Here is a 22,250-nt window from a genome sequence, read left to right on the forward strand (position 1 = left end):
AAAAAAGATGAAGATATCAGATCACATGTTATAAAAATACTCAGTAAAATTGCACCTGAGATGGACGCAAAGATGGATTAGTCTGTTGACATTGTCCATAGGCTGGGAAGAAGGATGGACAATAAAAACAGGAATGTCATTGTGTTGTTCACTCCAAGGCGGGTGAGGGATGAAATCTGGTGTCAAACCAAAACTTTTCTTATCTGCAAGGCGGAAGGAGTTCGATTCGCCGAAATGCTTCCAAGGGAGGATTTGGAAGACTGACGAAAGCTGTGGCCTCAAATCGAACAAGCAAGGAGGGCAGGAAAGATTGCTTTTTTTCGCGGTCGATATGGTTTCATAGAAGGGCGATGGATCAAAGTTGAACGATGAAGCGATATGTTTCTAATTGTCAGGTAGTTGGAAACTTTTCAGTGGGGCACTGGAGCTCTATCTAAAGGCTACGGTTCACATAGAAACTGAGATTGAGTTTACTAGTGGTAGTTCAATTTGTGTTTTTACTTACTGGTTCTCTTTGTCTGTGTTTTTTCTGTTCTAATGTTAATGATTAAGGACAAAATTATTTTTGGTTCACTGAATGTTAGGGGCTTAAAGGACATAGTTAAAAGAAAAGCTGTTTTTTTTTTTTGTAAAGGGCAAAAAGCTAACTGTGTGTTTCTACAAGAGACTCATTCTTCAGATTTGAATGCATCTTTCTGGACTAATCAATGGGGGGACAAGATCCTTTTCAGTCATGGTTCAAATCGTTCTGGAGGAGTGGCAATATGCTTCAATAAATGTCCTGGGGAAGTCATCACTTATAAAGCTGACGAAAGCGGTCATTGGTTGATGGTGGTACTGAAAATTTATGTTCTTTTTTTTCATTTTAATTAATATTTATGGCTTTAACAATGCAGCTCAAAACCAAAAATTAGTTGAAGATATTTCAAAGATAATTTCAGAAACAAAAGTGCTGTACCCATCTGATAATGTTTTAGTTGGAGGGGACTGGAATATGGTTCCAGATGAATGGAAAGATAGATGGCCTCCTAGACTTAACAAGGGGCGGCTCAATATTAGTGTTGATTTTTTGAAGACAGAAAATAATTTGAATGATGTTTGGCGACATTTAAATCCTGAGGTTGAATGTTTTTCATAGTTTAAGCCTAATGGGGAGAGCAAGTGATTATTGGATGGTCAGTGACAACATATATCATAATATACTTCACAATCTACAATTTCAAGAGCTCTGTTAACGGATCGTTGCTTTATAGATCTTGTTTTAGAACCCAAATCTAAGCAATTTAGAAACAAAGGTTACTGAAAGTTCAATCCCTTTCTTTTACATAATGAAGAATTTTGCAATAAAATCCAAGAATTAATAAGGGCTATACAGAGAGATGATTCTTTTGATTGTAATATAAGTAAATGGGAATTTCTAAAATTTAAAATTAGGGAATTTTCTATAAGTTTCTCTAAGAAACTAAACAAAGAAAAAAGGGAGTACGAAAGGAATTTAATTTGTGAAAAAAGTCAGTGCTGTAACAAACCAGTTTTAAATAATTATGAAAATGGTGATTTAAGAAATGTATTATTCAATTCCCTATTAGAATGTATTGAAAAAAAAATTGATAGAAAGTATGAAGCAAGGCTTGATTACATTTATTCCCAAAACTGGCAAAGATAAAAGATTTTTATACAATTTGAGGCCTATCATTTTGCTTAACACCGATTATAATTTTTTTTCTGGGGCTACCGCTGCTAGGCTAAAAAAGGGTATTTCTACTATAATTAGTGAAACACAATCAGGGTTTCTGGGAAGAAGGTCAATCCATAATAATATTAGGTTGGTATTTGATGTTGTTGAACATCCATTTATTTTGAAAACTTTACAGCATTTTGGTTTTGGAGTAAGATTTATACATTTAATTGAAATGTTATATAATGGAATAAATAGCTCTGTAGCTCTTGGTCATGGAACCTGCACAAGATTCCCAAATAAAAGGGGGATTCGTCAGGGATGTGGTAGCTCACCACTGCTATTTATAATGGTTGCAGAGCTTTTATCTATATTTATATATTTTATATATTTTATCTTGATTAAAAATAATGGTATTGAAGGTTTAACAGTGTTGGATAGGCAAATAATTATACACAACGTTGTTTCTAAGAAATGAACACCAAATTCCACTAGCCTTACATGCTCTCAACCAGTTCTCTAAAGCCTCGGAGTTATATTTGAACCTAAAAAATGTGAAATGTTAGCATTACATAATTTCCCTTCACAGTCATTATTTAATATACAAATCAAGAGGGAAGTTAAATATTTGGGGATTATTATTTCTGAAGATAGAGAAATAATGGAGAATAAAAATGTGTTGAATAACACAGATAAATGTAAATCTATACTAAATAGATGGCTGCAGAGGGATCTTTCAATCTTTGGAAGAGTTCTTTTGTCTAAAATGGATAGTTTGTCCAGATTAATCTACCCAGCCTTCTCCTTGCCCATATCGACATGAATGATTAAATTAATAAATAAGGTGAATTTCAAATTTATTTGGAGGAATAAATGTCACTACATAAGAAAGGATGATATTATTAAAAATTATGAAGACGGCGGTGTGAATGCGATCGATTTTGACATTATGAATGGGGTTTTGAAATTGAAGTGGTTAAAATCCTTTATTCAAAATAGTCACTCTTTTTGATTTATTTTCCCCAGTGCAATTTTTAGCAAACTGGGGGGGGAATACATTTTTTTTTACGTTGTGACTTTGAGTGTACCTTGTTACCAGTTAAACTTTCAGCCTTTCATCAGCAAGTGCTGCTCTATTGGAAACTATTGTTTAAACATAACTTCATACCTCACAACACTCCAGTTTGGAATAACAGATATATAAGGTTTGGTGGAAAATCTGTATATTTCGAAGAATGGAAATCCAAAGGGATTTGGGCGGTTGCCCATTTCTTAGATGATAATGGAAATCTGTTTCTGTATAGAGAATTTTGTGAGAAATTCCAACTGCAGTGTTCTGTTAATATTTACAATAGAATGAATAGAGCTATTCCAATTGTTGTAAGATTAATGGTTAAAGAAGACATTTTGCACTCCAAAGTCTCCCCAGAACCGAGGCAGCTCTCCTTAGAAGGTTGTGATTTTTGTGGCAAAAAATGCACAGAGTCGTTAAAAAATTAATTTTACATGCTTATTATCCAAACCCTATTAAACAGGATTACATGCTTAAGGATTTTGACACCTCCGAAATTAAAAAAATAAGGAAAAATTATCTGTCTTTTCTGTCTGAACCTCATCGTCAGTCCATCTGTCGTATTTTTTAAACTCCATTGTTGATTTGAATAGCAAACAACTCTTATTGCATGCATTGCAACAGACTTTAAAAAACGATGGTTGAAATAAAATGCTGCGTGGAGTCAACCAATCAAAATGCTGCGTGAACTCAACCAATCAGCATGTTCAGTGCACAAGTCCCACCCCTGAAAGTTCTGGAACTTTGAAAAAGTACTACCTAGCAAGCAGGTACTTTCAGAGGGGGAATTTTTTTACACAGAACTTCATTTAGACCCTGGTTCCTGTGCTCAAAACATACCGAGTACCACCCCAAAGTTCCTAGTTCCTGGGGAAAGTTCCTGTGGTGGAAACGCGGCTTTAGATCCCACCCTCCCTTCAGAGCTCTCTCTCCAAAGCCACGCCTCCTTCAAAACACATGAACACGCACAGCCATAGCAGAGTCTGCAAAACGTCACAAGAGATGGCGTTAATTTACCTCATGTCTCCAAGCACATAACATTACAATAATAATGAACGTAAACAACTTTTAGCACTCTGACTTGTACCACCTGACTGCTGCAGATTCATTTCGGTGTTGATAGTGTTACCATAGAAATGAGGACGTGAACCGCTCCGGGTAGAATGTCACAGATTGATATCTCGTAATTACAGTTAAGACATGGCGTGAATGCAGCGTAAGTTCGTTGTTTTGGTTCAGGAGGAACTGCAGAAGATACATACAGTATGTTTATGTTTTTAGGACATCCTTTTATTGCATTCGGACTGAATGCAATAATTGGACAAACATTTTTTGGTCTTGGGACTTCCACGGAAGATTTATGTACATTTATTTATATATATTTATATAGTGCTACAGTGCTACAATAAAATTACCCTTCACAATAGATGTTTTACAATGAACTACATATAGAGAGCTACATATGGCAATTCATCCGTTCAATAAAATACCTTCCTCACCTGTTGAGTAATAAAAAAAAAATCTCCATGTCAACCTTTCTCGCTTTTTGTGGCATGCATTGAATGTAAAACAATGATTATGTAATACAAAAATGGTTGTAATGATTGTAAAGATCTCTGAAGAGCAAAAATAGCATTAATGCAATCTAATTGTGAGAGAACGTTATAGACGTTGCTTTCAAATTGTAATTCAACTTTCAGACAGGGTCAAGTGGATTATGAGTTGTGGAAAAATAGTGAATAAGATTGTGTAAGGTTATGAGTAGGTTAAATACTATTGCATAATGGATTACATGGGGCAGAAACATCCCCTCATTAATTCACAGTTTGATCCAATCAAGTGATTGTCTGATACATGCTCACCATTGTTTTTCTGGAGGCATTTTGAACATGATTTGAATTACATAAATGTATGCATGTGGTTTCTTTTCCAAATGAGGCCTTATCTAAGCCTGTTATGAAAACAATGAAAGGTGACAGATGGAGTTACATGACTATGAATAAGTGTGTTATCAGTAACTTCTGTATGTCCCTGACAGCAAACCAGGCTGGAACAGTGAGGAAGAGCGTAAGGGCCGGGGCTGTATGCTGCAGTACCAGCATGCTTTGGTTCGAGTACTCACTCACTTTGTGGCAGAGCAGTCAGACTCACGGGAGCCACAAGCCTTCTTCCTGGGCTCTGACTGGCAGGTGGATGTGACCAGGCTGGTGCGGTACTTCCTGAAGGTTGAGGATCCTAATATTGCCCGCCTGCAGGCAGGCAGGGTGCTGTCAGGACAAGATGTGGGCACCACATCTATAAAGGTAAAATTCAATTGGATCTGTTGAGTTTGGTCTACAAGCGACAAGATTAATGGACTAGGCTACACATAAATCGATATTGATCTCATGCAGGCCTTATTAACCAGGCGTCTCCCTTTGTTCAGGTCCTTTCCCCGCTGTCAGACTCTATCCTGGCAGAGAAGACGGTGAGGGTTGTGGATGATCGAGTGACCATCACTGAACTGGGGCTGCAGTTGGTCAGTGGTCTCACACTCAGCCTGCAGCTCAGCACAGGAAGTAACCGAGTCATCAGTGCCACAGCAACCACACAGGAAGTGCTCAGCAATCCTAAACAGGTCATTCAACATCACTTTCTTTTGCAACCTTAACCAAAATTTGGGTGTAAATGTAGTTAAAAAATGCTGATTTGTCTGATTTTATAACTTTCAAGCAATAAACATTTAATAAAATTTAAATTGATAAATTTGTTTTATTTACATTTAAAAACTACACTAGAATTAGTAGAATTAGTAAAAGGATTGCAGTTTTATCCAAAATGAAACTTGCCTTTTGGGGCTAGCTATTTTGTAAATAATACATTTACATTTTGCATAAATTAATATACATTATTGTTGTCACAATACCATAATTTCAGTAGTCGGTACAAATACCAGTAATCATCACCATTTCCAATTCAATCCTGCATTTAAATACGGTTGCCAATCCTGAAACTTTGCAGTGTGTACTTAAAGGATTAGTCCACTTTCAAATGAAAATTAGCCCAACCTTTACTCACCCTCAAGCCATTCTAGGTGTATATGACTTTCTTCTTTCTAATGAACACAATCAGAGAGATATTAATAAATATCCTGACGCATCCAAGCTTTATAATGGCAGTAAGCGTTACCAAACGAGTATGAGCTGAAGAAAGTGTCTCCATCCACATCCATCCATCATAAACATATTCCACACAGCTCCGGGGAGTTAATAAATGCCTTCTGAAGCGAAACGATGCATTTGTGTAAAAAAAATATCCATATTTAACAAGTTATGAAGTAAAATATCTGGCTTCTGCCAGACTGCCTTCCATATTCAAATTACGAAAAAAACAGAACTGGCGTCGCGTCAGTTCCGTAAGCTGAATACGGAAGGCGTAGGATGTAGTGTAAGCTTTTTGAACTGCTAGAGTTTTACACTTTCTTAGAATACGGAAGGCGGTCTGGCTGAAGCTAGATATTTTACTTCATAACTTGTTAAATATTGATATATATTTTTTAAACAAATGCATCGCTTCGCTTCAGAAGGCCTTTATTAACCCCCCGGAGCTGTGTGGAATATGTTTATGATGGATGGATGTTAATGGAGACACTTTCTTCAGCTCATACTCATTTGGTAACGCTTACTGACATTATAAAGCTCGGATGCGTCAGGATATTTATTAATATTTCTCCAATTGTGTTAATCAGAAAGAAGAAAGTCATATACACCTAGGATGGCTTAAGGGGTGAGTAAATCTTGGGGTCATTTTCATTTGAAAGTGAACTAATCCTTAAAAGTATGGAAAATAACACTTTTAATCAATTTGTAAAAAAAGGTTTGAAAGCAGCACCTATCATCAGGAATCACACTGACCTGCTACTTAGTATGCGAAATTCAATTTTACTCTAATTGCAGGAGGCAGTGTTGAGCTCCTGGCTACAATTTAGCGATGGCTCCCTCACCCCTCTGGACATCTATGACCCTACTCACTATCGCCTGGCTGTAACATCGCTGGATGAGGGTGTGATCTCTGTGCAGGAGTCGTCTATGACTATTGTGGCAGAAGGTGAAGGCCAAGGAACACTGGTGAGAGCCGAGATGACCATTTGCGAGGTCTGTCAGAAATCAAAGCGTAAAAGCACTTTAGCTGTAGGTAGTGGGAGCTTAACTGTAAAGTTCCAGACAAACAGCAGACGTCCTGATAACAGCAGCATCAATAATAATGACACGGGAAACAGCACAGGACTATTTGCTGGTGTCACTGGGAAAGATAATAGCAGTGAGCGAGGTGATGAAGGAGAAGAAGCAGGCACTGAGAAGAAGCTGCAGCAGCCAGAACAGGTTTCGAGCAGAAATTCAGAGTCAGAGCGAGAGGAAAGTGCCTTGATGAAAATCACCACCACAGCCAAGTCGACAGCACAAGACTCAACCGTTGGGAGCATCGCAAATGATTTGGGAATGGGACGGGCTAATGATGCCTCGGCTGGAGTCAGTAAACCTGGGAATATTTTAAACAGTGGAAATTTCTTTAGTACGGGAAAAGCTGGCAGCGATGATCGCCCAGGAATTTCCTGGAGTAGTAATGAAGTTCCTGAGGGTTCAATGTTAAGCACTGGGAAGGCTTCTGGGAACTTAGTGAACTACAATAACTACCCTCCCCAAGTTGAAACCCCCAATCAGGAGCCAAAAAATGACTATGGAGATGATGATGATAATGACGACATTGAGGGTCCACTATCAAACCGTCCACTTACAGACCTGGAGATCGGGATGTATGCATTACTGGGAGTCTTCTGCTTGGCTATTATAGTATTTATGGTAAACTGTGTATCATACTTGGTTAAATTTCGGCACAAGCAGACACCTGCTCAAGTTTCTGAGCAGACTGGTCACCGGCATGACTGGGTATGGCTGGGAACAGATGCTGAGCTGGTTATGAACGTCACTGGAAATCCGTTACAGCAAGATGCTCACAACACGTCTGTAATTGACATAGGACCCAATACAGAGCCCTGTGGCACTCTCACTCGAAGGACCTCTTGCCAGGTGTCTTCTGTGTCAAATGACTCCAGTGTTGGGTGTGTAGGATCCCTTAAACCAGTCCGAAGTGAGTCCCTACACTCACCCACTAGTAAGAGGAAAAGGGTACAGTTCACCACCTTCACATCCTTGGATCGACAAACTTCTCCCCAAACTCTACCACAAGAGAACGGACATGGCATTAACTGGGTGGGAAAGGAGGACAACTGTATGACACCTGAGGTGTCAGCTGCTGAGTCTGTGCAACCGCTATGATCGTGGGCTCACATGCAGCCTGATTTATGCACACATAGTGCATATCTCTATAACAGGGGTTGGCAACTCTGGCCCTCAAGGTCCACTGTCCTAACCCTAATCAAACCCACCTGCTTGTAATTTTTTTCCTAAAAAAAAGTTTTCCTAAAGCTTTTGGTTAGACTTTTCAAGTGTGTTTGATTAGGGTTGGAGCTAAACTCTGCAGGTCAGTGGACCTCAAGATCCAAAGTTGCCCATCCCTGCTCTATACAATCACCCAAATGCCTTCTTTCTTTGGGAAAGTTGTTCTGTTGGACTGGCTACACTGGATTATGGTCAAGATAAACAGTACAGCTTCATGGCTTTCATGAGGCCAAGGTGTAACTTGAAAGACTTTTGATTCTGCCTCAGATCATGGTAAAAGGGAGAGAACACACTCTTGCTATTATTATTAAAAGTACCCAAACGAAAACCACCTTGAGGTAATTAGCCAAGCTCTTTTTTTTTTTTGTATTCCTCAATGGGTTTTCACTGGAAAATTTCAAGATTTAAGATAAATTGTCGATCTTTGTCTAGAGCCGAACACTGAGTCACTATCTTCTCTTTGTTTGTTACTCTGCATCCTTCCATTTTTTATACAAAAGTGCATGTGATTATTGTATAGATAAAAGTTCACTTTGTTTGAAGATATTTTACCACCCTGCATTTGTATGTACAGTCAATTGTTTCATTTTCCATTAAAAAGACACATGATAAAGCCACGTGTTCAGTGCTTGCTCCTATGATAAGAAATAGAAACAATTTCATTTCATTATAAATGAATGGTGGTTTTTATCTTTTGTAATCCATGATCTTTTGATACTTAAATATATGGTAGCGTTTGTAGGCTTTAATACTGGTAAAAACATTTGTGATAAATCCAGATGTGAAGGTAAATGAAAATTGTGGTCATAATAAAAACTCCACATCACCACAAAGTTTGATTTGACCCCAGTCACCCACACAGGTCAAAAATGTCCATGAGTGCAGAGCACCACTAATGTACAGTACTGGTCGAAAGTTTGGACACATTATTATTTTTAATGTTTTTGAAAGAAGTCTCTTATTCTTATCAAGCCTGCAGTAATAAAAAACAGTAATACTGTGAAATATTACAATTTAAAATAATGGTTTTCTATTTCAATATACTTTAAAATATAATTTATTTGCTGAATTTTCATCAGCCATTACTCCAGTCTTCATTGCCCCATGATCCTTCAGAAATCATTCTAATATGCTGATTTTGTACTCGGTTATTATCAATATTGGAAACAGTTGTGGTGCTTAATATTTTGGAACTTGTGATACTTTTTTCAGGATTCATTGATGAATAAATAGTTAAAAAGAACAGTATTTATTCAAAATAGAAATCTTTTCTAACAATATAAGTCTTTACTATCACTTAATCAATTAAACAAATCCTTGGTGAATAAAAGTATTTCCTTAAAAAAAATAAATAAAAAAAAATTACTGACCCCAAACTTTTGAACGGTAGTGCATATTGTTAGATTTTAACAATATTAAACAATATTAAAATACTAACAATATTTTAATATTTATATTAAAAGATTTCTATAAAGGCTGTTCTTTTATAATTTTTTTATTCATCAACGAATCCTGAAAAAAAGTATCACAGGTTATAAAAAATATTAAGCAGCACAACTGTTTTCAACATTGATATTAAATCAGCATATCAGAATGATTTCTGAAGGATCGTGTAACGCTGAAGACTGGAGTAATGGCTAATGAAAATTCATCTTTGTATCACAGAAATAAATTATATTTTAAAGTATATTAAAACAGAAAAACATTACTTTAAATAGTAATAATATTTCATAATTTTACTGTTTTATTTCTGTATTTTTGATCAAATAAATGCAGCCTTGATGAGCAAAAGAGACTTCTTTCAAAAACATAAAAAAATAGTAATTTGTGTGTCCAAACATTTGACCAGTACTGTATGTTATCCCCATAGCTGAACAGAAAATCAACAGATGTTTGTATAAAAATGTTTATATTTCATTTTATTGTGCTATATATGAAATTTATAAATGTAGATTCAATCATACAATGTCATGGTTTAAGATATGAAACATACAGTCTTAGTTACACAATAAATATTTTATGTTTAGCAAACCCTCCAAACACAAACCTTAATCCCTGAACAAAGATACTTTCATGAATAAATTAAAAATCCTATCAAGAGTAAAATGTGCCCATCAGAACAATCTTGTTTCATTTATTGTAAATAAAACATCATTGTTCTTCATTTGAGCTTTAGAGATGTATCAGTTTGGCAGTTTATGACTGACAGAAAATTGTCTATGGAGTTTATTTAGCCTGCAAATCTCGGCCTTGACAGTTTAAAAGTTTCAATGTTTACTAAAGTTAAAAGCAGTGCATAATTTGTGCCAGAACAAGCTGGATGCATCTATTTTAGTGGATCTCCCACAAGCCTCCAATGATATTCCCTTTCCTTTTGTTTAGAGAAATCAAGTATAGTAAATTTTAGCCATTTTTAGTTTGTCATATGTCTAGTCTGTCCCTTCATATCACATATGCACACATGAATGCAAGCTGTTTAATTCAAGCTGAGATCCTCCTAAGAGAAGGACTCTTTCTTGCTATCAAAATAATCTCAACACATTCTTTAACCCAGAAAACTGTAGTAACATCTACTGTAGAAACACTGGCACTGCACTTTTATACCCAATCTTCACTACCAACAAGCATCACGATACAACAAAAGAAGAATGCAAACACCCTGCAAACATAGCTGTCTGTGCGCACAGCAAGAGTGCATGATTCCCCCCAAAAGAAAAAACTGCCAGATCCATCACCAGTCCTTGTTCCAAGACCTCTTAAATTTCAATTTATGCACCAAGTATATGTACAGTAAAATGTGTGTCCCTTTTATACTTAATAAAACATAAGAAGTCAACATTTCCTATAAATATACATACAATATTTTCTGGTTTATCCTCTTCCAGAAAAAAATGGCCACCATTATCCTTACAGTTATGGGAGAGGCTTGCATTTCCAATTGAAATATGAAATACAGACTCTAGATACGGCACAGCCCTCACCTTTTTAAAAGTTCTTAAAGACCTGAGACAATCCCATCATAGTGTCAATGAAGAGTCTCCACCAGCTTCTGATAGGTTATTCTCTCCTTCATTGTGTTGTGGCATGTTGTAATGTAATTCTTTCCATTTTGCACCAGTCTTTCTTGGAGTTCACGGTCATCCAGAAGTTTTCTGGACATGCTTACAAATTCCTGTGGAAACAAGAACATTGACATTCTTGGCTGTTTTTTTTTTTTTTATTTACACTGGATTTAAGCAAATGCAATGGATTTATATATGATTTTAAAACTTTTGTCATCCATGAAAATTGATCAAAAACGCGTTACGGCTTTGGCAAGGTTTTGTTCCATCCTCTACACGGTGTCAACTCACACCAGAAGCATTTCAGAAGCGAAGCGGCTGGATTCGCGGGACTACTAGATTTGCCTGTCTGATGTTGTTTTCATTGATTTTTCGTGTTTTTAATGGCTAAATGGTTATATTTTGTCCAGTTTAATTGTTTATTGCTATGCCATACTTTATTTTTCTGTAGCCTACAGATGAAGTTAATACACTTAAAAGTCCAGTTATGGACGACAAGGACGAAAATTTTTCAACTTCGAATCTCTTGTCATCAATTTCTGACCTCCTAGTGATGTGAAATATGAGCAGGAGTCTTCACAGGGTGATTATTTTGACTTTATTTTGTATTTGAGCTGCGCGGCTTGGACGTGGCATTTGTCAAAAACAGACTTTGGCGCCTATCTTTAGCAAAGCGGCACGGCAAGCCGCTTTTGGGATGCTTCTGAAATGTGCCGCGGCGCGGCTGGTGTAAACACAAGCATTGACTAGAGTGCCCGCGGATCAGCTCCGGTAGCCGCGTCGCAGCCGTAACGCGCCACAGTGTAAATAAGGGGTGACAGTAGAGTGTTTTGAAAATATTTTTTAAATAAATGCTGTTCTTATTTCTAGTCATTAAAGAATTCTGGAAAGAAAATGCATCACATTCCTTAAAAATAATATTAATAATAAGATAATAAAAAGTAATGTTTCTTGAGCAGCAAATCAGCATATTAGAATGATTTCTGAAGGATCATGTGACAATGAAGACTGCTGAAAATTCAGCTCTGCCATCACAGGTAAAATAGAAAAAGTTGAAAAAATATTTCATAATATTACAGATAAAAAAAAAAAAAAAAAAAAAGCCTTGCTGAGCATAAGAAAGCAATCAATGAAGAACATCATTTTATATTTATGGACAAAACTGCTGTCTGTCCAAATGATAAAAATATAAAAGTCTTATTCTTTGATAACAGTGAAATTACTCATCATGTCAATTGCCCATGTTGCAACTTTGTCTTTCAACCTGACTTAAAACACCTTCAGCTTCCAGTGACCCCCTGCTGTTTACTCTTATCCATGGGTATCATGGGAGACTCATGTTGGCTTTACTCTGAAAGGATAGGTAGCTTATAAACCTCTCTTTCAGCTCAACAGGGTAACAGAAGCCATGCGGAAAAGGGAAACAGTTGTGTCATATGAAAGAGTCGGCCACAACATGAGGCCTCTGCCTTTGACACAACACCATGATGAAACCAGAGTGTAAATCAGTGCATTTGACAGAGATGTGGCCTGGTGGGAAGTGCCTGAGCTCTTTTTGAGGGAAACTTTGGGTGTAGTTCAAATCAAGTTATTTGGTATAATCGTGTAATATACAAGATAATGGAGTCAGTTGATCATTGTTACCAACTGACTCCATTATCTATACACTAAAATTCATGTAATTTTAAATATACAAAAATACATTAAAAATAGTTTAAATTTAGAACTGTTTTTTATTTTAATATATTTTACATTTTAATATATTCTTGTGATGGTAAAGCAGGTAAATTTTCAGCATCATTACCCCAGTCTTCAGTCACATGATCCTTCAGAAAACATTCTAATATGCTTATTTGGTGTTCAATAAACATTATTATGTTGAAAACAGTTGTTTTGCTTAATATTTTTGTGGAAATTGTGATACATTTTTTTTTAGGATTCTTTGATGAATAGAAAGTTCAAAAGAACAGCAGTTATTTCAAATAGAAATAATTTGTAACATTATAAATATCTTTACTGTCACTTTTCATTTAATGTATGCAGAGATCTAGATCTTTTCTGACATTGTCAGTGTAGTGTGAAGCACCTAACTAATCATCAGAGATCTTTTAAGACTCAACGAGACTCTGTTCCACAATATATAGTCCAGTCTTAAACCTCTCATTTAGCTACTTACTAAGGCAGAGGTCAAGGCTTAGCACAGCACACAGATGTGACTCTTGCTGCACATGGTTAAACAAATCTTTGGCACTAAGAAATCACAGCAGAAGAATGCTTCTACGATAATTTAAAGTGATGAGAAATTTTGCCAGATTTTGTAACCTGGGCCCGTATGTATAAAATTTCTCTGAAATGCTCTTAAGAATAGTCTTAAACTTTGACTTAAGTGTCAAAAAATTCTAAGTAAAAAGCAGGACTTGTCAAAGAGTAGGAGACTTTCATAAAGAATCTAAAAGCAACTTTCAGCAAAGTATAAAACTGATTCTTAAGTGCTAACTGAAGTGGCACTTAAGTGTTGTGAACTAAGGACAACAATGATGTCAACCCAAAATGGCCGCCTTCAACCGCCGAATCAGCCAATAGTGAACCTGTAAGGGTGAATTTACAACAGAATGACCCTGGTTACTGTGGACATGCTCCAAGTCATCACTGGTGCTGCATTTTTCTAGTCACCAAAAATGTAATTATTACTTTCATTTCTGCAGTTACAGCATTGATTTGTAGAGCTGGAGGAGTCATCATATAACTCCAATACTTTATATCTTTGTTGGAAAATGTGTGCTCTCCTCCTCTCTGCTGCCATCTTATTACTCCTATCTAGGTTAGGATACCTCTCCATCACTCTTAAATAATTCAAGAGCTGAGACCTATAGTCTTAAAAGGTTAGTTCACCCAAAAATGAAAATTCTGTCATTAATTGCTCACCCTCATGTCGTTCAAAACCCGTAAGACTTTCGTTCATCTTCGGAAAACAAATAAAGACATTTTTAATGAAAGCTTTCTGTTCCTACATTGACAGCCTACGCAACTACCACTTTCAAGCCCCAGAAAGTTAGTAAAGACATCATGAAAGTAAACCATGTGACCAAAGTGGTTTGCCCAAAAAGCCTGCACATGTGGGCTTTTTCCCCTCTTTGCACAAAAAGTCAGATAGAGTGAAAAAAAAAAATCTGGACAAGCCCTAAGAGAGTATATAACAGTTTAAATATACACTATCAGAGTCAGTATTTTTTGTTTATAGAAATTAAAACTTTTATTCAGTAAGGGTGTGTTAAATTGATCAAAAGTTGCAGTAAAGACACAGACCTATTACCAACAATATTACCAAAAATGTCTATTTCAAATAAATGCTGTTCTTTTTAACTTTATATTCAAAGTATCTTGAAAAAATGGGTTTCCACAAAAATATTAAGCATCACAACTGAGTTTTCAACACTGATAATAAAAAGAAATGTTTCTTGAGAAGCAAATCAGCATATTAGAATGATTTCTGAAGGGTCTGATTTCTGAGACACTGAAGACTGGAGTAATCATGCTGAAAATTCAGTTTTGCCATCACGGGAGTAATATATATATATATATATATATATATATATATATATATATATAGAAAACAGTTGTTTTAAATTGCAAAAATATTTCATAAAAACTACTGGGTTTTTTTTTTTTTTTTTTCGATCATTAAAATAAATGAAGCCTTGGTGAACATAAAAGACTTCTTTCAAAAACAAGTCGTATCAAATCCAATTTTTAAATAGCAGTGTATGTTGATATTTCATCTGTATGTGATTTGTGTGAAAATAATCACTGGGTTCTATCACTGTGGGACAACAGTAAGTGCATTTCACCACTACAGTAATGCATTTAATCCTCCAAATGGCATCATGCAAACCACAAAGCAGGTGGGCTGAACTGTAGCACACTGACCTAGTCATCAAGAGTCTACTGAGAAGAAGAGAAGCTTGTACTTGCACTTTGTCATGGAACAGCTCTTTGATTTAGGGGTTAAAGCTTAACATAGGTCGCAACTGTATAGAGGGACACATGGTCACAATCGCCCTGACTTGCAAACATACATCAATGCTTTCATATACAATTTCCTGTGCTTCTCCAGAGACATGAGATTTTCAGATCCACTATTGCTTTTAATACATTTGAGATAAGCATGATAAATGGATGGTTGGAAATTGCTCAGAGGAGCAGATTGGTTTAGGGATAGAAGTTTTGCCCTTTGACCTTTTAAGCTGCCTTGGGCTCCTCTCAGCCGTTTAGCACGGCGGTACAATGAACGCTAAGTCTGTCTGTTCCCCCTAAAGACCCAAAACAGGTTAAAGCTTAGTCACCAGCAGATAGACACGGCGCTAAGAAGAGGAAGTCCCTTTTACAGCAGAGTTTTAGTGCCAAAAAAGATTTCAAAAATAAAGTAACATTACAAGATTAAAGTATTAATATTTTGAAAAACAAGAATAAATACTATAAAGTCATAGCATTACAAGATGAAAATTCATTAATAATTACAAACATTTACTAGCCATAATATCATTCCAAACCTATACAACTTTCTTTTCATATATTCCAAGTCATATACAAGCTGTATGTGACTAACAGACTAAAATTTAAATAGTTTTTCATTGATAATCTTCCTTTCAGTCACATCTCATTCATGTTTGCATATACTGAAATATAGTGCATCAAAAATCAGGTTTGATATCAACGATGCCAAACATCTTTAGTTCTTGTGCATCTTGTAACCAATCAAAACGTGGCAAATTTGAATCTGCGCATAGTCAAACTGCACTAGTGAGATTTAAGATCTACAGCGGAATGAAAGATTTCAGTGTGTTTTTCACAATAAAGTGATAGTGCTGGTGTTGTTCTAATGCTGGTGTGGTTCTAATGCTGTATGCCCTTCCTTCCTTCCTTTATGGACCACAAAAGGAGAATTAAAAAATGTCCCATTCGCACTTGTCCATACAATGGCAGTGAATAGCAACCAGTACCAAGGTTTTTAAAAAAGACGCAAAAGTATCACAGAATGATCCCATGTGACACATGCCATCTATTCCAAGTGTTCTGGCGGTATACCATAGGGTTTAGTGAAAACAAACTGAAATGTAATGTTTTATGTAACCCTTTCGTATGTAAGTTTAAAATATTCTAGCTGCATGAGTTTTTAAGGCAACCATTATTTTAGAATGTATAGCCTTAATATTTACATGGCAACGCGTCATGCTTTTCACGTGACACACCGCAGCCACAATAGTGCTGTATGACAGACGCTTTGATTTCGCTTCTCCTTTTTTATTCAAAATATTCACAAACTTCTTAACTATATCATTAACTATGAGTGTTCATGTGTAAGTGAATGTGTTTTATCGTTTAAAAACTTTTATAATGATCATGTTATTTGACCAATACACGCGATGGGCACCGCCATGTTAGTTTGTGCCGCAATTCAGAGAATCGTATCTGTCAGATTTACATCACGTAAATTCACCCACTTCTCCGAAGTACATGAAAGTAAGTGATGGGTGAAGTGGGAGAACAATAGAGTAAATTATATAGTTACCTATACAATATTGTATCTGATATGAATAAAACACGTAATCAAATTATAATTAAAAATGACTATTATTGCCGTTTCCATATGTGTATTTAACAAACTTTAAATGTATTTTCTGCTAGTAGGCCTACTTATGTGTATTTAAATGTCTGGAACCTAAAATAAACATTATGTGGTTGAAAACACTGACTATTTGTGATATATGACAAGCGCTGATCGTACATTCCAGGAACCAGCCTAGACTGATCACACCAGTGTGAGCGAACATGTCAAAGAGTTAACAAAATTGTTGACTTTGGCCATTGTATGTCATTGTCCATTGTAAAGTCATTGTATGACTTTTTTTTTTTCTTTTTCTCTTTTTGTGGTCCATAAAAGAAAGGAGGACATACAGCATTAGAATAACACCAGGGTGAGTAAATGATGACTTAATTTTCATTTTAGCGTGAACTCCCCCTTTAACCTATCATATATCTTCAGAAGACTTGGAATATGTCATATAGATTACTTGTGTAAACTTTTATCTAAATCACTTGCTTTCTATGAAAAAAGAGTACTGTGAACTTTCCGAAAAAACTCCTTTCATGGTCTATGGTGGAAAGTATTTGTAACAACAAGAGGGTGAGTTAATGATGACAGAATGTTCATTTTATCATGAACTAACCCAAAAAGAAACCATTGGATTTCACTGTGATCTTGCTCAATCGCATTCCTTTTTATTATTTTTTGCTATTTGCGCTTATCTCCTTAGATAAAGACAAAAAATACAAATGTTTCATACCTAAATGTGGATGGAAAACACTGTGATATGATTTCATTTGATTAAAATTAAACTCTGCCTAATAATCCAAACCTTTGTAAATCTTACCTGAGGGCTTGAGTACAGCAGTCCTGTGACCTTGTGCTCAACTATTGCAGTGTTTCCAGGAACATCCCTCGCTAAAACAGGCAAACCTAAATCCATTGCCTAAAACACACCAGATTGCAATACATTAACTCTATTTGGCCTTGTGCACAATGCATTTATATTTATTCATTTTCCAGGTGCTTTTATCCGAAGTGACTTAAGAGCATTCAAGGTATTCCATCAGTATATGTGCTCCCTGAAAATTCAACCCATTACTGTGACATTGTGAGTGTCATTTCAGCTCCAGGAACATTCACTGTAAGCTAGCAATCAAGCATTATGGGCTAGTTGATTGCATTCACAAAGCTTTTCCTTTTAAATTTTTACATTTTTGTAAATGGCAACAACCTTTTTAACTTCAATTCTCTGTAGACACACTGGCCATAACAATCTAGGCTTGTTCACATATGTAGGATAATAAAAAAATGTGGAACTATTGAGGAAAATATGATAACAGCTACTTAGCACATTAATCCCACTGTGGGCTGAACTAATCTGTCAATTTGAACACAGATTAACTAGATCCCCATAATGATATTGTGGTCATAATATCCTATCTAATAACGTGCAAAACAAACACAGATTCAAAGCTGCTAGAAATAATTCTTGCACTAGCAGTTAGGTCAAAATGAATAGCAAAAATAATGACTGTTTCAGACAGGTTTCACTTGGACAAACCAAATACTAAGGATACATCAACACTAATGTAGATACATTTGAAAAAGTTTTGGCCTTCTGTCCACATTGAGACTGCATTTTTGTCCGGCGAACACTTAGCATTTTAGGGTGCATAAATGTGAAAATGGCATTGCCGTTTAGTATTGTGGACTGTAAAAAACAATGACACATTGTGCATCATGTGACATATATTGATGCATATTGTATCCATAGATACCTATAGCTGCTTTTCCACCGTCGGGTCAAACCGTTCTTGTTGCTTAACCATTCCATTCCATGCCGATCTGGCCCAGCCGGTACAGATATGGTTTCATTTTCCACTGTGGGGCTGATAACGGAGCTCTTTGGAATGTAATACAGATTTACAGTTTACAGATGGTATGAGATGTAAATAGCGACCACGTTACGGAGGATGATCAGATATTTCTTTAAAAGGTTTGTTCACCCAAAAATGAAAATTTGACATAAACACAAGTTAACAATAAAATTTAAAGGAATAATTCACCCAAAAATGAAAATTCTGTCTTTAATTACTCACCCTTATGTCGTTCTACACCCATAAGACCTTCGTTCATCTTCGGAACACAAATTAAGATATTTTTGATGAAATCCGATGGCTCAGCGAGGCCTCTATTGCCAGCAATGTCACTGAAACTCTCAAGATCCAGAAAGGGTCTAAAGACATATTTAAAATAGTTCATGTGAGTACAGTGGTTCTACCTTAATATTATAAATAATAAAATATTCTAATAATATAGGCCTCACTGAGCCATCGGATTTCATCAAAAATATCTTAATTTGTGTTCCGAAGATGAACGAAGATCTTACTGGTGTAGAACGACATGAGGGTGAGTAATTAAAGACAGAATTTTCATTTTTGGGTGAACTATTTCTTTAAATTTTATTATTAACTTGTGTTTATGTCACTCAAATAGTGTGCTTGGCTTCCTATAGAGAAACTGGAAGCCACAGAAAAGTGACCAATCCTGAGTGGCGACGTCACTATAAGCATTCTACCAGCACGACTCAGCACGGTTAGCCAACGGTGCTGAGAATTCCGGGCAGAGAACGGTTTGTAATCGTGTCGTGTCGAACCAAGCTCCAGTGGAAATATAACTGGAATCATTCCTTACCATTTTTAAAACCACTCAGCCCGATGGTGGAAAAGCGGCTTATGTTTATACCGGTGTGTGCCTGCTATGTGCTATTCAATTTCACAGTGTTGCTCAAGATACATGTTACTTTGCATAATCTTCATATTACTAATAATATTAATATCAACATTAATATTAAAGTTAATATAGACGTTTCACTCAAATTTCCAGAATTTGTTATAAAACAAACTTGACAAACCTCTAAGATGGCAGCAGACATTCCTTCTGAAAGAGACGAGTTGACCAGGGCAAATGATTTCTGCATGGCAGCATGCAGCTCCTCCTGACTCAAGTCAGCCGCCAGAAACACTCCAACAGATCTACACACACACACACAACCTCATGAATATATTTTAAAACATCCAGGAACAGTTTACAATGAGGGCATTTCCTTATTTTAAAAAAGGGAATTAAAAAAAAAAAATACTGGAAAGATTAATGATACAGAAATACTGAAAAAAAAGCAGATGAATGTTTCTGTGCATATGTGTGGGTCTTTAGTGCCAGTAATAAGAAAATGAGACTTTGAAGATCAAGTACCAAAGACTGAAGGAGGGAATTGAAAGTAAAAAAAGAGCAGATCAAGGAAGGAGGATGAAGATGTGAGATGATATTTACCTCTTGACACTCTCCTCAACCTCTGCGGTAAACACTGGATCTATCTAAAATGAAATATCACATATTTAATAAAATACATTTACACAGAAAAATATTCACCCAAATGCCGAAATACTAGTTTATTTGGCAAGGTTTGCGGAAAATTTACAAAGAAATTATATGAAATGTCATTAAACTTTAAATAAAACAAAAGAGAAAACAAAACGGTCTCCAAGCAATATTACACAAAAGAATAGTTCTCTTCTTGAATATTTGGTTTTGAATAAAAATAGACCAGAAATAATCAGTTTGAGATTTATACATATATACATACATAAGTATGTATGTGTGTGTGTGTGTGTGAAACTGATTATTTCTAGTCTATTTTTATTCAATACCACACACGTGCACGCGCACACACACAAAGTCAAAAGTTTGGATTTTTTTTTTTAAAGAAGTCTCTTATGCTCACCAAAGCTGCGTTTATTTGATAACAAATACAGTAAAAACATAAATAATGTGAAATACAGTAAAAACGGTAATATTAATTTCTGTGATGGCAAAGCTAAATTTTCAGCATCCATTACTCCAGTCTTTGGTGTCACTGTCACATGAAACATCAGAAAACATTCAAATATATAATATAATATAATATAATATAATATAATATAATATATGGATGGATCATTATTACAGTGATTATTATGTTTCTAGCATGTTATATGTTTGGCAACGGTTCTTTTAACCCTAAAAGATGGAGTGTGTAGCTTTTCATTTCTTAAACAACCATAAGGCTCAAATTGTGGAAGAATTGTTGGAAGGGAGCATGAAGAATCATTTTCACACATGAATTGGCACTGACCTTAACCTCAGTGTAAGTTTTTGGGATGTGCTGGAGAACTTTACAGAGTGCTCACCTCTTGCATTGTCAATACAAGATCTTGACCAAAAAATGATGCACCTCTTGATGGAAATAAATGTTGTGATGTTATTTCCATCAAGAGGTGAATCAATTTTTGGTCAAGATCTTGTATTGACAATGCAAGAGGTGAGCACTCTGTAAAGTCTCCTCCAGCACATCCCTAAGACTTTCAATGACATTAAGGTCTGGACTCAGAGGTGCCAATTCATGTGTGAAAATGATTCTTCAATCTTTCTGAACCATTCTTTGACAATTTTAACCCTGGTGAATCTTGACATTGTCATCCTAGAATATGGCCATGATGTGTCTTCCTACATGGTTGTTTAAGAAATGAAAAGCTACACACTCCATCTTTAAGGGTTAAAAGAACCATTGCCAAACATATATCATGCTAGAAACATAATAATCACTGTAATAATGATCCATTCATACGTTCTTAAGTATTTGCCTATTAAAATCCAAACAGTGACTTTTTTTTTTGGCCGGGCAGTGTATGTCTCTAAAACAAACCAACATTTACCATAAACAATCAAACATTATTATTTTATTATTCATTTTTATTACCAAAAAGCACTCAAAAAACAATATGTAATAATCGGTAGCCTATTGGTCATAAAACCAAAAGCGGTCCTAAAACTGCAGCAACATTGTGACTAAGTTTTAGTTCGCATTTTTTCACACAAGATTCAGGGGCCATGTGCGTAGAAGCAACATGAAAAGTGACTTAAGGTCACAATGTGATGAGAAACGAGATGAATGTCTTTTCGTTATTATGCAGAAGTTCCTATGGCTTATCTTTGCTTATAAGCAATAAAGAGCACAAATCCCATGTTGCTGTTTTTTCCCTCTTGCTCTCTTTTCCTGTCTATAAAATCCTGTCAATAATACCAAATCATGGCCTGTGGACAAGACAACATTTCATACTGATCATAATTTCCTACATGGCCAGTTGTCCTGGGGGGAAAAAAACGCATTTGAAAATCCCATAGATTTCCAGAGATTAGGGTCAGGGTGGGGTTGTTGCTCAATCTGATTCATTACGATGAGGGCTTTGCGTGTATTAGCTGGCCGGGACGGCTGCAGCAGCCGCAGCACATGCAATTTGGGTCAAAGATGATATGAGCGTGTGAGCGTGGCACAGCCTCTCTACAAATCCTGTTTGTTTTGATTCCACTATCT

General features: G+C 36.0%; 2 protein-coding genes across 6 annotated transcripts in view; one reads left to right on the forward strand and one right to left on the reverse strand.

The window, feature by feature from the left end:
* LOC127517123 (transmembrane protein 132D) overlaps positions 1-8,795 on the forward strand; it is a 55,066-nt gene extending 46,271 nt beyond the window's left edge. For 2 of the 3 annotated variants that reach the window (XM_051902345.1, XM_051902344.1), the window contains 3 exons: positions 4,789-5,053; positions 5,176-5,367; positions 6,686-8,795. In XM_051902345.1, coding sequence (XP_051758305.1) covers positions 4,789-5,053; positions 5,176-5,367; positions 6,686-8,065 — 1,837 coding nt within the window. In that variant the 3' untranslated portion in view covers positions 8,066-8,795. Of the gene's footprint in view, positions 1-4,788; positions 5,368-6,685 lie in introns of those variants that run through there. The other variant, XM_051902347.1, reaches the window with a different exon arrangement.
* A 1,285-nt stretch (positions 8,796-10,080) lies between these two features.
* The window catches only part of glt1d1 (glycosyltransferase 1 domain containing 1), a 42,383-nt gene continuing 30,213 nt past the window's right edge, over positions 10,081-22,250 (reverse strand). For 2 of the 3 annotated variants that reach the window (XM_051903937.1, XM_051903938.1), the window contains exons 9-12: positions 20,171-20,214; positions 19,752-19,872; positions 17,682-17,780; positions 10,081-11,360 (exon numbers count right to left, since the gene is read on the reverse strand). In XM_051903937.1, the coding sequence (XP_051759897.1) occupies positions 11,214-11,360; positions 17,682-17,780; positions 19,752-19,872; positions 20,171-20,214 (411 nt within the window). In that variant the 3' untranslated portion in view covers positions 10,081-11,213. Of the gene's footprint in view, positions 11,361-17,681; positions 17,781-18,615; positions 18,741-19,751; positions 19,873-20,170; positions 20,215-22,250 lie in introns of all 3 variants that reach the window. The other variant, XR_007931376.1, reaches the window with a different exon arrangement.

This window comes from Ctenopharyngodon idella, chromosome 8, assembly GCF_019924925.1.
Source record: "Ctenopharyngodon idella isolate HZGC_01 chromosome 8, HZGC01, whole genome shotgun sequence".
Classification (NCBI taxonomy): Eukaryota; Metazoa; Chordata; class Actinopteri; order Cypriniformes; family Xenocyprididae; genus Ctenopharyngodon; species Ctenopharyngodon idella.